General features: G+C 40.4%; 1 protein-coding gene across 1 annotated transcript; it reads right to left on the reverse strand.

Annotated features, from left to right (window-relative positions):
• Positions 1-1,124: 1,124 nt before the first annotated feature.
• Positions 1,125-9,304, reverse strand: LOC109888599 (uncharacterized). The gene is made up of 5 exons (XM_020479760.2): positions 8,824-9,304; positions 7,841-7,937; positions 3,983-4,136; positions 3,711-3,826; positions 1,125-3,479 (listed from the first exon to the last, which is right to left on the reverse strand). Coding segments are annotated over exons 1-5 (684 nt in total). The 5' UTR covers positions 9,139-9,304; the 3' UTR covers positions 1,125-3,477.
• Between the last annotated feature and the right edge of the window lie 3,203 nt (positions 9,305-12,507).

The raw sequence follows: 12,507 nt of genomic DNA on the forward strand, positions 1-12,507 counted from the left end.
GAACTCAGTATACTTAGTCAGTTGATTGAAGGTGTAACATCAATTTGTGGATCCAGTTACCACACCAGCTAGAGTAGCTAGTTGCTACAGCGCTAGATAGCTAGTTAACTAGCTACCTATCAGATTGGTATTTTTACAAAACTGGATCAATGAGTTAGACAGTTAACTTTGATAAACAAACATAATTAAGTTGACATTTTCTTAAGAAAGATCAACTTAGATACAGTATGTGTTTTTTGTTGTTGAGTCAATTAGACAATAACTGTCTGACTCACTTATCCTGCTTTGTCATATACCCCTCTGGGATAGCTCGGAATGAAACATTCATCATAGGCTGCACATGACCACAGATTTGCATTGGGAAAGAAGCAGGCTAATGGTGGCTATGTTGATTCAAAGTTGTACTAAGCCACCACAATCAGTCTGTGAGGCTAATATAATATTTCCAAACTCCACTTGTAGCGAGAGGGGTTTTGTTTTGCTAAAACTTCAACAAATTGTGCTCTGCAAGTCGACCTTGTAATAGCATACACTTTTAAATGCATCTGTCCAGGGGCTGACTGGGACCAGAAATGAGCCCTGGCATTCCTAACACACCGGCAATTGTTTTTTCTTGAGGCCACCATTATTAGCCAAATTGGCTAAAATGGACCAGCCCATCTGGCTTTTACCCAAAATGCCAGATGGCCAGACCACCCATGCCAGAGTCCAGACAGTACAGTAGGGTTCTGGCTGCTACCAGACCCCTTTGTGTGAAGGCCAGTAGGGGGCACTCATTGCTCTGATAAAGGAGATTCCAAAACCCTAGGCCAGATTCTTTGGCCACAGGCCAGGGCAATGATAGGAACAGTGTCCTGCAAAGGCTGCCATTGTTCAGAGGAGGTGTTTATCCAAGGTCTTCTCTGTGGTCAGTCACTAGATTAATCCGGTGATCTGGCCAAATTCCCAACCTGGGCTTGGCTCTTCATGTGATCATGGCCCTATAATCCCCAGTTCACTACAAACCCCTCCCCCATCCATTGCATTCCCTAGGCCGTTGTTGCAAACGTGAATGTTCTCAGCAACAAATATGTATGTTCTTATTTTTCAAAAAAAGGTTTTCTGAAATAAAATCGACAAACAAATGGCCAGTGTCAAAAATAATTGGACACACTTTATTATATAAATTCCAACTAATGTTGCATTGTGAGGCTTATAAAAGTATACGGTTTGCAAAGATTTTCCATAAAGGATAGTGAGCAACACTTACTTACAGAAAAATAAAAACAGAGAATTTAAACATACTGAAATTGTGCCTTGTTGAAATATCCCAAAACATGGACATTAAAAACCTAGGTATTCAATTAAATTATAGCATAGCTAATGGTACTATTAAATAATAAAATTAGGCCATGTATAATAATGTGATGTGAAAGAACTGGAAGTAAAAACTGCTAAAATAGTAACGAAACTATCATTGACTGTTTCCTTAATTTGTTTCAGTCAACATTTTTACAGCAGTGATATCCGTTAGTGCTTTTCTAGGTCGGTTCGGTTTCGGTTTCAATATGCTTTTTTTTTACATTAAATGCATTATGAAATAATGACATAAGAATTATTTTTGTGCTTTTTAATAGAAATTCCAAAGCCCAAAATAGTGAACATTCAATTGCCAAAACATTGAAAATGTTCCATTGTCTCTGTCAGGTCCACATTGGGTAGACATCAATAGAAAAATAGAAAATTACTATGAAATAATACAATATTTCAGTTGTGTATATTATTTGATGACTTTATTATTTTTCTTTCCTTAAAGTCATCTCTGCTCAGGAATTAGCAGCCAAACAACGTCATCTCTGTACTCCCCATGCTGTTCTGTCTTTAGTCATTATATTTAGCGAGGCTTTCTGCAAGGTTGTCTGACGTTATCATTTTACTAGTTCTTCAAAGAAAATAAGGCGTAGTTTCACAAACTTCCTCTATCCCTCTCTGAGGTCTTTGTGTTGTGTACATTCCTCTCTCGTCTATGCGGTCTGTATATATCTAACCTAACATAGCAGGAGTAAAAGTGTTTCTGTCTCTGACTGAGACAGAAAAACAGGCGCAATACATTATGGTCACTGTAGATAATTACCATGTTTCTACAATGAACTAGGTTGAATATTTGTTTAAAGGAAACTCCCTTCAGCCCAGCGTCCCACAAATGTCTTGAGTTGATTTATCTTGTGAATCATTTGATTTCTCTCTAGAGAAACAGCGAGTTGGGCTCCCAAAAATAAAATGAAATAAAATTCAAGTAATTGAACTGAGGTTGGTCAATTATTTGTTTAAAACTTCTTCGGGATAGGTGGCAGCATTTTCACTTTTGGATAAAGAGCGTGCCCAAATTCAACTTCCTGCTACTCATCCCCAGAATATAAGATATGCATATTATTAGTAGATTTAGACAGAAAACACTGAAGTTTCTACAACTGTTTGAATCATGTCTGTGAGTATAACATAACTTATGTAGCAGGCAAAACCCAGAGGACAAACCATTCAGATGTTTTTTTTGAGGTGTCTATTCAATGAAATTTCATTGGGAAATCAGATTTCTAAGGGACTTGTTTGCAGTTCCTACCGCTTCCACTGGATGTCACCAGTCTTTCGAAATTGGTTGAGGTTATTCCTTTGCGTAAGGAAGAAGTACGGCCATCTTGAACGAGTGTCATTTGAAGTGTACTTTTTGAGAGAGGCGCATGACTCGAAAAGTAGCGTCAGTTTGTTGTCTTCCTGTATTGAACACAGATAGTCCCGTCTTCAATTTGATCGATTATTAACATTTAGAAATACCTAATGTTGTATTACAAAAGTAGTTTGAAATGTTTTGGCAAAGTTTACAGGTAACTTTTGAGATATTTTGTAGTGACGTTGCACAAATTGGAAGCTGTGTTTTTCTGGATCAAACGTGCCAAATAAATGGACATTTTGGATATATATCGACGGAATTAATCGAACAAAAGGACCATTTGTGATGTTTATGGGACATATTGGAGTGCCAACAAAACTAGCTCGTCAAAGGTAAAGCATGATTTATATTTTTGTTTCTGTGTTTTGTGTCCCGCCTGCAGGGTTGAAATATGCTACTCTCTCTTTGTTTTCTATTGTGCTATCATCAGATAATAGCATCTTATGCTTTCGCCAAAAAGCCTTTTTGAAATCTGACATGTTGGCTGGATTCACAACGAGTGTAGCTTTAATTTGGGGTCTTACATGTGTAATTTTATGAAAGTTTGATTTTTAAAGTATTTGATTTGAATTTGGCGCTCTGCATTTTCCCTGGCTATTGGCCAAGTGGGACGCAAGCGTCCCGCCTATCCCAGAGAGGTTTAATAACTTTTTTTTGATGGTTAATCGCTCAGCACTAATAACCATATAATACCAAGTCCAGGTCCATCTTATTGTCCTGGAGAACTTGTCGTAATTGTCTTCAATGACCTCACAGGCTCAGCATCATGTTCCTGGAAACCATGTGGAAGGCAAATATTTAATCACATTGATATATAGATTATAGACAGTTACAGACAGTGTCTATGAATATCAAATCAAACAAACTAAGATTTCTGATATGTTTGTTGTTATGATCTTTGGTTTATTTTCCACACTGCTATCACAGCCACTGCTTATATACAGTAAGCGTTCATGGCATTGAATAATGATGCTTAGTTAGCGCTTTGTGATATTACACTCACATGTTATCAAATGCAGACTGACGAAGAGGACAACAGACAGGGCAAGAATGCTACTCTGGGGTGCGGCAACTCCGCCATTCACAGGCTCGCTGTGATGGTTCACTTTGCACATCTGCCTGCAAATATAACCATGGTGCAAAAATGATATCAACCCTCATGAAAGTTAAACCAGCCAGGCATGTTTAGCTGATTCATAACAGTAGTCAAGCTGAAGGTGTATATCAGTTCAGTATAACTCTGTACCAGGTCAGTGTCACTCTATTGATACTTACAGCTGCTTCTGTAAATACTGCTTGTTGGACTTGCAGTCCTTGGCCTGGCTCTCAGCTGCTATCTGCTGACTCTCAGCAGCTGAGTACAAAGCCTCGCAGGACTCCCACTTATGAGATGTCCGTGTCAAGTTATCCTGAAGGAATTTGATGTGCTCTGAAATCATAAGGCGCGAAAACAAAACATTTAGTGACATAAATAAAATGTTAAATCCATGTTCACCATAATCAGTTTTGAAGTGCAATGACAGTGCCATTTGATGCTAAGGCATACTTTTGGTAGTTAGGGATGTTTTTGACATCTTCTTTGATAGATCAAAATAGGACATCCCTAGTTCTCATTACACAGGCAGCCCAATTCTGATATTCTTTCCACTTACATATTTGTCTTTTCACCAATCACATCTGATAAATCTCCTGTGAAAAAAGCTTTAATTGTAATCTGTCCCCCTTCTGCTTCACATGAATCCAACCTGGTCTCAGAGCATTTCATATGATCTTGTAAGTAAATCTGAGACACTCCATTTAGTTACGTATGGTATGTATTAATTTGTGGATGTCCATCACCCATTTCGTATGATATGTAACAAATTACAATTCATATTATATGCAGTGATGTAAAGTACTTAAATAGTACTTTCAAGTATTTTTATTTAAGTAGTTTGTTTTGGTATCTGTGCTTTACTATTTATATTTATGACAACTTTATACTTTTACTTCACTACATTCCTGAACGTAATTATGTTATTTTTACTCCATACATTTTCCTTCACACCCCAAATTATTTGTTACATTTGGAATGCTTAGCAGGACAGGAATATGGTCTAATTCACACACTTATCAAGAGAACATCCCTGGCCATCCCTAATGTCTCCTGGTCAAGGATCCAAGGCCTCAGATCAGCTTGGCAAATGGCTGACAGATAATCAGACCCCCCTCTCTCCCACAGGAGAGGGGGGGCAGGGCCGGTTTATGACACCTCACGCCAATCGTACATTTTGTGCAGCAGAGAACACTCTCTTGCTTTTTAGTGTCAAGATTGGAATGTCTTTGTTACAGAGACATTTTGCCGCCCAAAAACTCTAATGTCCAAAGTTTGAACTTTGGAACAATATTTTGAAGATAGGAATATTATGAATTGTCAGTGGGGATCTGAAGAATAATCATGTCATATTGCTTTTCATTTTGTGATGTTATTAAAAACTGTATGAACCAAATACAGTAACATAGGAAGGAAACCCCCTTCGGCTGTTAAGTTTCCATCCAATATGATGTTAATACAATATGACAAACTATTTTTGTTAAGATATTAATGTGATTTTAGTTTTCTAATGAGATCATAGTCTTTATATCCTTTGCACATTAACTAAGCCATGCCCCAAATGAGGTCAGAAGATGAATATCAGTGTGATGGAGCCGGCATTTTTGACCAGAGTGCTTTAAAAGATTAACTTACTAGACCAGGACTCCGTCAGTCTGCAGCTGTGCATGTAAAGTGAGTTAGGAACTTTGACTATCTACCCGAGGAAGAGAGGAGAAGCTCAACTCAGACAATCACTGGTGGATCATTGAAGCCACAGTCAACTAAGAAGAAGTACATTGTGACCTCTGGTGGACAACCAGAGCCTTACACCCATTGAGCCCTTCCCATAGAAGGATTGGTTGGTTTCAACAGAGAGAGGCGACGAACAAAGACATCTACACGTAAGTACATTGCACTTCTTACCCAAACGGGCGGCAGTTCGTGAGCAAGGTGTATGATTAATGTGAGAACAGTCGTCTTGGAACGGATCCATAATAAATGTCCCCTTTCTCCATCTCTCTCTTTCCCCACTCCCTCTCCATATGTGTAACAAGCCGTCATATCTTCTATTCTGTGTTATTATTTAGTTAGTTAGTACATTTATAATTAAATACATTTGTGTAGTACTGAATAATCAGAAACGGCGGGGGTTCTTGTGGATTCAAGTCTGCAACGTTCAGGTAATGATTAATGAGTGACTGTTATCGATATATAACACACATACACATATATACATATATATATCTTTTAGAGTTCGGGAGATGAAAACTCTATGAATAACTTCTTCCGTGGTGCCCCAAATTCCTAATGAGTTAATTGTTACCAGATTCATTTAATCTGGTAACAATTAAACATAGTTAGTAATTAAAGGTTAAGCAATTAAAGCAATTAAATCGTTTACCTTTGATGAGCTTTGGATGTTTTCACTCACAAGACTCCCAGTCAGATAGCAAATGTTCCTTTTTTCCATAAAGATTATTTTTGTAGCCGAAATAGCTTTTCAAAATAAAAGCCTGAAACTATGTCTTGTGACACTAGACACATTAGGGAAGCCATAGAAAAATGAATCTGGTTGATATCCCATTCACTGCTCAATAGGGTTGCATAGGAACGCAGAGGTTTCTAAATAAGAGTCCCTTCCTGATTGGATTTTTCTCAGGCTTTCGCCTGCAATATCAGTTCTGTTATACTCACAGACAAAAAATTTACAGTTTTGGAAACTTGAGTGTTTTCTATCCAAAGCTGTCAATTCTATGCATATTCTGGCATCTTGTCCTGACAAAATAGGCCGTTTACTTTGGGAACGTTATTTTTCCAAAAATGAAAATAGTGCCCCCTAGTTTCAAGAGGTTACGGAATTTGAAATGATTTATACTTTTACTATTGATACTTAAGTATATTTAAAACCAAATACTTTTAGACTTTTACCCAAGTAGGATTTTACTGTGACTTTCCCATTTACTTGAGTAATTTTCTATTAAGGTATGTTTACTTTTACTCAAGTATGACAATTGTGTACTTTTTCCACAACTGATTATATGTTCCGAATTTTCAAAACGTACTATATGTTCCGAATTTGCAAAAATTACTATATGTTCCGAATTTGAAAAAAACGTATGATATGTTATGAATTCTAACTAGGTGGCTAACGTTAGCTAGCTGGCTAATGTTAGATAGGTTAGGGGTTAGGGTTACGTTTATGAGTTAGGTTAAAGGGTTAAGGTTAGGGTTAGGGGAAGGGCTAGCTAAAAGGGTTAATGTTAGGTTTATGGTTAGGAGAATGGTTAACTAACATTTTAAGTATGTGAGAAGTAGCTAAAAAGTAGTAAGTAGTAAAAAAATTGCTAAGTTTGCCTTAAGTAACCATCTGTCTTATGTAACCATGCCAAACTTTACATATAATACTCATTGTAGTGTCCCGGATTTGCTTTTACTATGTTACGTCTAGTCTTTGAGACCAGGCTGATTAACCTATTTACTCTGAAGTATGTTACAGGTCGCTGACTCGCTGACTCACTTATGAAGTTATACTCTACATATATCTGAATTTTAATACCAGACTTAACAACTATTTGCTTACAGCCTACTATGTTGTGTGGTGATTAATTATTAGAGAACTTAGAGAACAGATAATTTGGGAGGCCTACAGTAAAGTGAGTAACTGAATTAACTTGGTAACTTGTTAAGCTAAGTAAAAAAATGTGTGAGTAGTGATCATTATTAGAGACAGGGTCATTTGGGAGTCCACTATTTCATTTGATAGTAGCCTGTGTGACAGCTTTTAAGGAATGGTAAACAGATGGGATGGCTATTAAAGAAATTCACTTTACTAGAACTTTCACTTAAATCATCATTTGTCATCATTTTGAAGCACAGCCTTTTTTAAGGAGCAATAACCAACCAATCATGTGTATTCATTTATCCTAACTTGGGCGGATTCTATAGTTACAGGGGGAAATGCTGCTAGCAATATTGTTGGTGAGAAAAAGCTCCTTTCATGGTAGCCAATACCAGAGGCAAAAATCCCATACCTCCCACTGTGACAGCAATTTTCCTACCTTGGTGTAGCGTGATTTCTGAAGTGAGATTTGCCTCGATTTCTTTATGCATCTCAATCTCTTTTTCCAGGACAGTAATGTTTACACCCAAAATAACCTGAAAAAAGACAATGGTGGTCATTGAGTAACTCCTCGGGACTTTAAAGTTACCAGAAGTGGTTGATACAACTTCTGTGACCATTGGCACAGTCATCCCAAGGAGTCCCTCCTATCACATATTTGAAGTATGCTTGTGCCAGCACCAGATTTGGCTATAAGAACGGCCTCTGAAAATATTCCTTTCATCCAGCGTTTTATGTAAAACAACGCAGATGAATACTCTGCTAAGATATCTGCTAATATCTGCTAAGAAAAGTCCAAATCAATGGTGGAAGATTGAGACCTTTGTGCTTAAAGGACATGGACTACAGTCAAAATGGCACCCTATTGCCTACATATTTCTGGTCAAACGTAGAGCATTATATAGAGAACAGCATGCCATTTCAGACACAGGCATGGTGTGCCCTATGACTGCTTTCCATCTTCTTCCAGGAAGGGTTTAACTTGACCTCCCACCCACTCCCTGGGAGGACCAGCAGTTTTTCAGAATGTGATTGCTGCATTTGCAGAGCATTTGCATAACTGCGTGTCCATTGTGTTTCTGGTTGTTATGCAAAGGCATAATGTGGCTTTTCACTAGCAATCATTTGTCTTGATAATACAGTAACTTGTTTTCACTGAAACTATTATAAACACTCCAACTGATATGATATCAAAAAAATATTATAAACACTAAATCACAGCCATGACTGTTAGAAAAGGTTTGGATATCAGATCAATCTAAAATGACAAAATGTTGTAAGGGCATCAGGTACAACGGAAAGGTTAGAGGCAGGGGAGAGGCAGAGGATAGCTCTTTGCAGCCTGAGGGAGTAAGTCAGTTAACCTCAGTGCTGCGGGAACCAGGGAGGGGAGTGAGGGAGAGGAGCCAAGCAAACACTCACTCTTTCCTGATGACAGTCAGCCAGGGACACATTGGTCTTGCCCAGACGCTTCAGGAACCGCTCCATGTTCATGAGCTGCCGGGTCTGGTTGGCGCAGCCCTCCTCCACCATCTCCTCCAGGGCCTGCTTGATCTTGGAGGACAGCACCCTGGCCTCCTCGTGCTTCTCTGTCAGGTTCTGCAGATCAGTCCTGCACTGGCTGGCGCCCTTCATGTCCGGAGAGGTGGCCCACACCACGATGATGATGAGGGAGCTGACCGACCACAGGAACAGGCAGGCAATCATAATATTGCAGATGATTTTGGATCTGGACATGGTGGACACAAAGGTGGAGGTGGTGATGGTAAAATAAAAAAGAAGACCAAATTCTTTTTTTAGGGCAGGTGATTAGGTGATCCGGAGTGCGTTCTGTCCTGCAAGCGGTGTCTGTGTAAGAGGCAGGATTTTCCTTGCAGAGTGTGTAACGGACTTCCCCTAAAACTCTGCATCAGCTGGGCTTGGCAGGAAATGGGTGTGGTGGAGTGAGGAAGTGTAAACCTGTTTCACTCTCCAGCCTCTCCCCCTCTGCCTCCCGCACCTCCCTCCCACCCGTCACCATTTGTATTTTGTTTTATTTCACCTTTATTTAACCAGGTAGGCAACTTGAGAACAAGTTCTCATTTACAATTGCGACCTGGCCAAGATAAAGCAAAGCAGTTCGACACATACAACAACACAGAGTTACACATGGAGTAAAACAAACATACAGTCAATAATACAGTAGAAACAAGTCTATATACGATGTGAGCAAATGAGGTGAGATAAGGGAGGTAAAGGCAAAAAAAGGCCACGGTGGCAAAGTAAATACAATATAGCAAGTAAAACACTGGAATGGTAGATTTGCAGTGGAAGAATGTGCAAAGTAGGGGGTGGGGGGTGGGGGGGTCCCATATACACACACTGTGAGGGGAAAATGAAAGTCAAGACTCTAGTGTTTCTGTTTCCATTTCTCAGTCGCGGGGAGCAATCTGGCAGCACTCCCAACTCGACATAGCGCTGGCCTTGAACGTAGCTTTGCGGGGAGAGTTCACAGTCACACAGCCTGGTTCTTCAGCTATGTCTTATTTGAAACACTATCACAAGAGCCAGAGTGCAGCAGCTGAGGCCGATGCAGCAACTCAGTGTTTCCTGAGCTTATGCCACTAGGGCCCTTAGAGAAACCTTGGCACAATGACAGACACACCCAGGAAACCCTGTTGACAGGTAGTCACTCTGTCCCCCTTCATTATTTATTTTATTTTTTATTTCACCTTTATTTAACCAGGTAGGCTAGTTGAGAACAGTTTCTCATTTACAACTACGACCTGGCCAAGATAAAGCAAAGCAGTTTGACACATACAACAACACAGAGTTACACATGGAATAAACAAACATACAGTCAATAATACAGTAGAAAAAGTAAGGCATTAAATAGGCCATGGTGGCGAAGTAATTACAATATAGCAATTAAACACTGGAATGGTAGATGTGCAGAAGATTAATGTGCAAGTAGATACTGTGGTGCAAAGGAGCAAGATAAATAAATACAATATGGGGATGAGGTAGCTGGATGGGCTATTTAGAGATGGGCTGTGTACAGGTGCAGTGATCTGTAAGCTGCTCTGAAAGCTGGTGCTTAAAGTTAGTGAGGGAGATATGAGTCTCCAGCTTCAGTCATTTTTGCAGCTCGTTCCAGTCATTGGCTTTGGGGGTGACCAATGAGATATACCTGCTGGAGCGCGTGCTACGGGGTGGGTGCTGCTATGGTGACCAGTGAGCTGAGATAAGGCGGGGCTTTACCTAGCAGAGACTTGTAGATGACCTGGAGCCAGTGGGTTTGGCGGCGAGTATGAAGCGAGGGCCAGCCAACGAGAGCGTACAGGTCGCAGTGGTGGGTAGTATATGGGGCTTTGGTGACAAAACTGATGGCACGTTGATAGACAATTTGTTGAGTAGAGTGTTGGAGGCTATTTTTTAAATGACATCGCTGAAGTCGAGAATCGGTTCGATAGTCAGTTTTACGGGGTATGTTTGGCAGCATGAGTGAAGAATTCTTTGTTGCAAAATAGATTGGAGATGATTGGAGATGCTTAATGTGAGTCTGGAAGGAGTGTTTACAGTCTAACCAGACACCTAGGTATTTGTAGTTGTCCACATATTCTAAGTCAGAACCGTCCAGAGTAGTGATGCTGGAAAGGCAGGCAGTTGTGGGCAGCAATCGGTGGAAGAGCATAGATTTAATTTTACTTGCATTTGAGAGCAGTTGGAGGACACGGAAGGAGAGTTGTATGGCATTGAAGCTCGTCTGGAGGTTAGTTAACGCAGTGTCCAAAGAAGGGCCAGAGGTATACAGAATGGTTTTCTCTGCGTAGAGGTGGATCAAAGAATCACCAGCAGCGAGAGGGACATCATTGATGTATACAGAGAAGAGAGTCAGCCCAATAATTGAACCCTGTGGCACCCACTGCCAGCGGTCCGGACAACAGGCCCTCCGATTTGACATACTGAACTCTAACGGAGAAGTAGTTGGTGAAGCAAGTGAGGCAATGATTTGAGAAACGAATGCTGTTGAGTCTGCCAATAAGAATGTTGTGATTGACAGAGTCGAAGCCTTAGCCAGGTCGATGAATACGGCTGCACAGTAATGTCTCTTATCAATGGCAGTTATGATATCGTTTAGGACCTTGAGCGTGGCTGAGGTGCACCCATGACCAGCTCTGAAACCAGAATGCATAGCGGAGAAGGTACGGTGGGATTCAAAATTGTCAGAAATTTCGAAGACCTTAGAAAGGCAGGGTAGGATAGATTTAGGTCTGTAGCAGTTTGGGTCTAGTGTGTCTCCCACCTTTGAAGAGGGGGATGACCACGGCAGCTTTCCAATCTTTGGGAATCTCAGACTATACGAAAGAGAGGTTGCAACAATTTCGTCAGATCAGTTTAGAAAGAGTGGGTCCAGATTGTCTAGCCCAGCTGATTTGTAGGGGTCCAGATTTTTCTTCTCTTTCAGAACATCAGTTATCTGTATTTGGGTGAAGGAGAAATTGGGGAGGCTTGGGCGAGTTGCTGTGGGGGGTGCAGGGCTGTTGATCGGGGTATGGGTAAACAGGTGGAAAGCATGGCCAGCCGTAGAAAAATGCTCATTGAAATTCTCAATTATAGTGGATTTATCCGTGGTGACAGTGTTTCCTAGCCTCAGTGCTGTGGGCAGCTGGGAGGAGGTGCTCTTATTCTCCATGGACTTTACAGTGTCCCAGAACTTTTTTGAGTTTGCTACAGGATGAAAATTTCTGCGTGAAAAAGCTAGCCTTTGCATTCCTAACTGCCTGTGTATATTGGTTCCTAACTTCCCTGAAAAGTTGCATATCACGGGGGCTATTCGATGCTAATGCACAACGCCACAGGATGTTTTTGTGCTGGTCAAGGGCAGTCAGGTCTGGAGAGAACCAAGGGGTATACCTGTTCCTGGTTCAACATTTTTTGAATGGGGCAAGCAGCAACGGGGAGAGACTTGTTTATGGAAAGGTGGATTTTTAAAAGTAGAAGCTGAAATTGTTTGGGTACAGACCTGAATAGTATGACAGATCTCTGCAGGCTATCTCTACAGTAGATTGCAACACTGCCCCCTTTGGCAGTTCTATCTTGTCGGAGGATGTTATAGTTAAGGAT

Source organism: Oncorhynchus kisutch, linkage group LG4 (assembly GCF_002021735.2).
Source record: "Oncorhynchus kisutch isolate 150728-3 linkage group LG4, Okis_V2, whole genome shotgun sequence".
Taxonomy (NCBI): domain Eukaryota; kingdom Metazoa; phylum Chordata; class Actinopteri; order Salmoniformes; family Salmonidae; genus Oncorhynchus; species Oncorhynchus kisutch.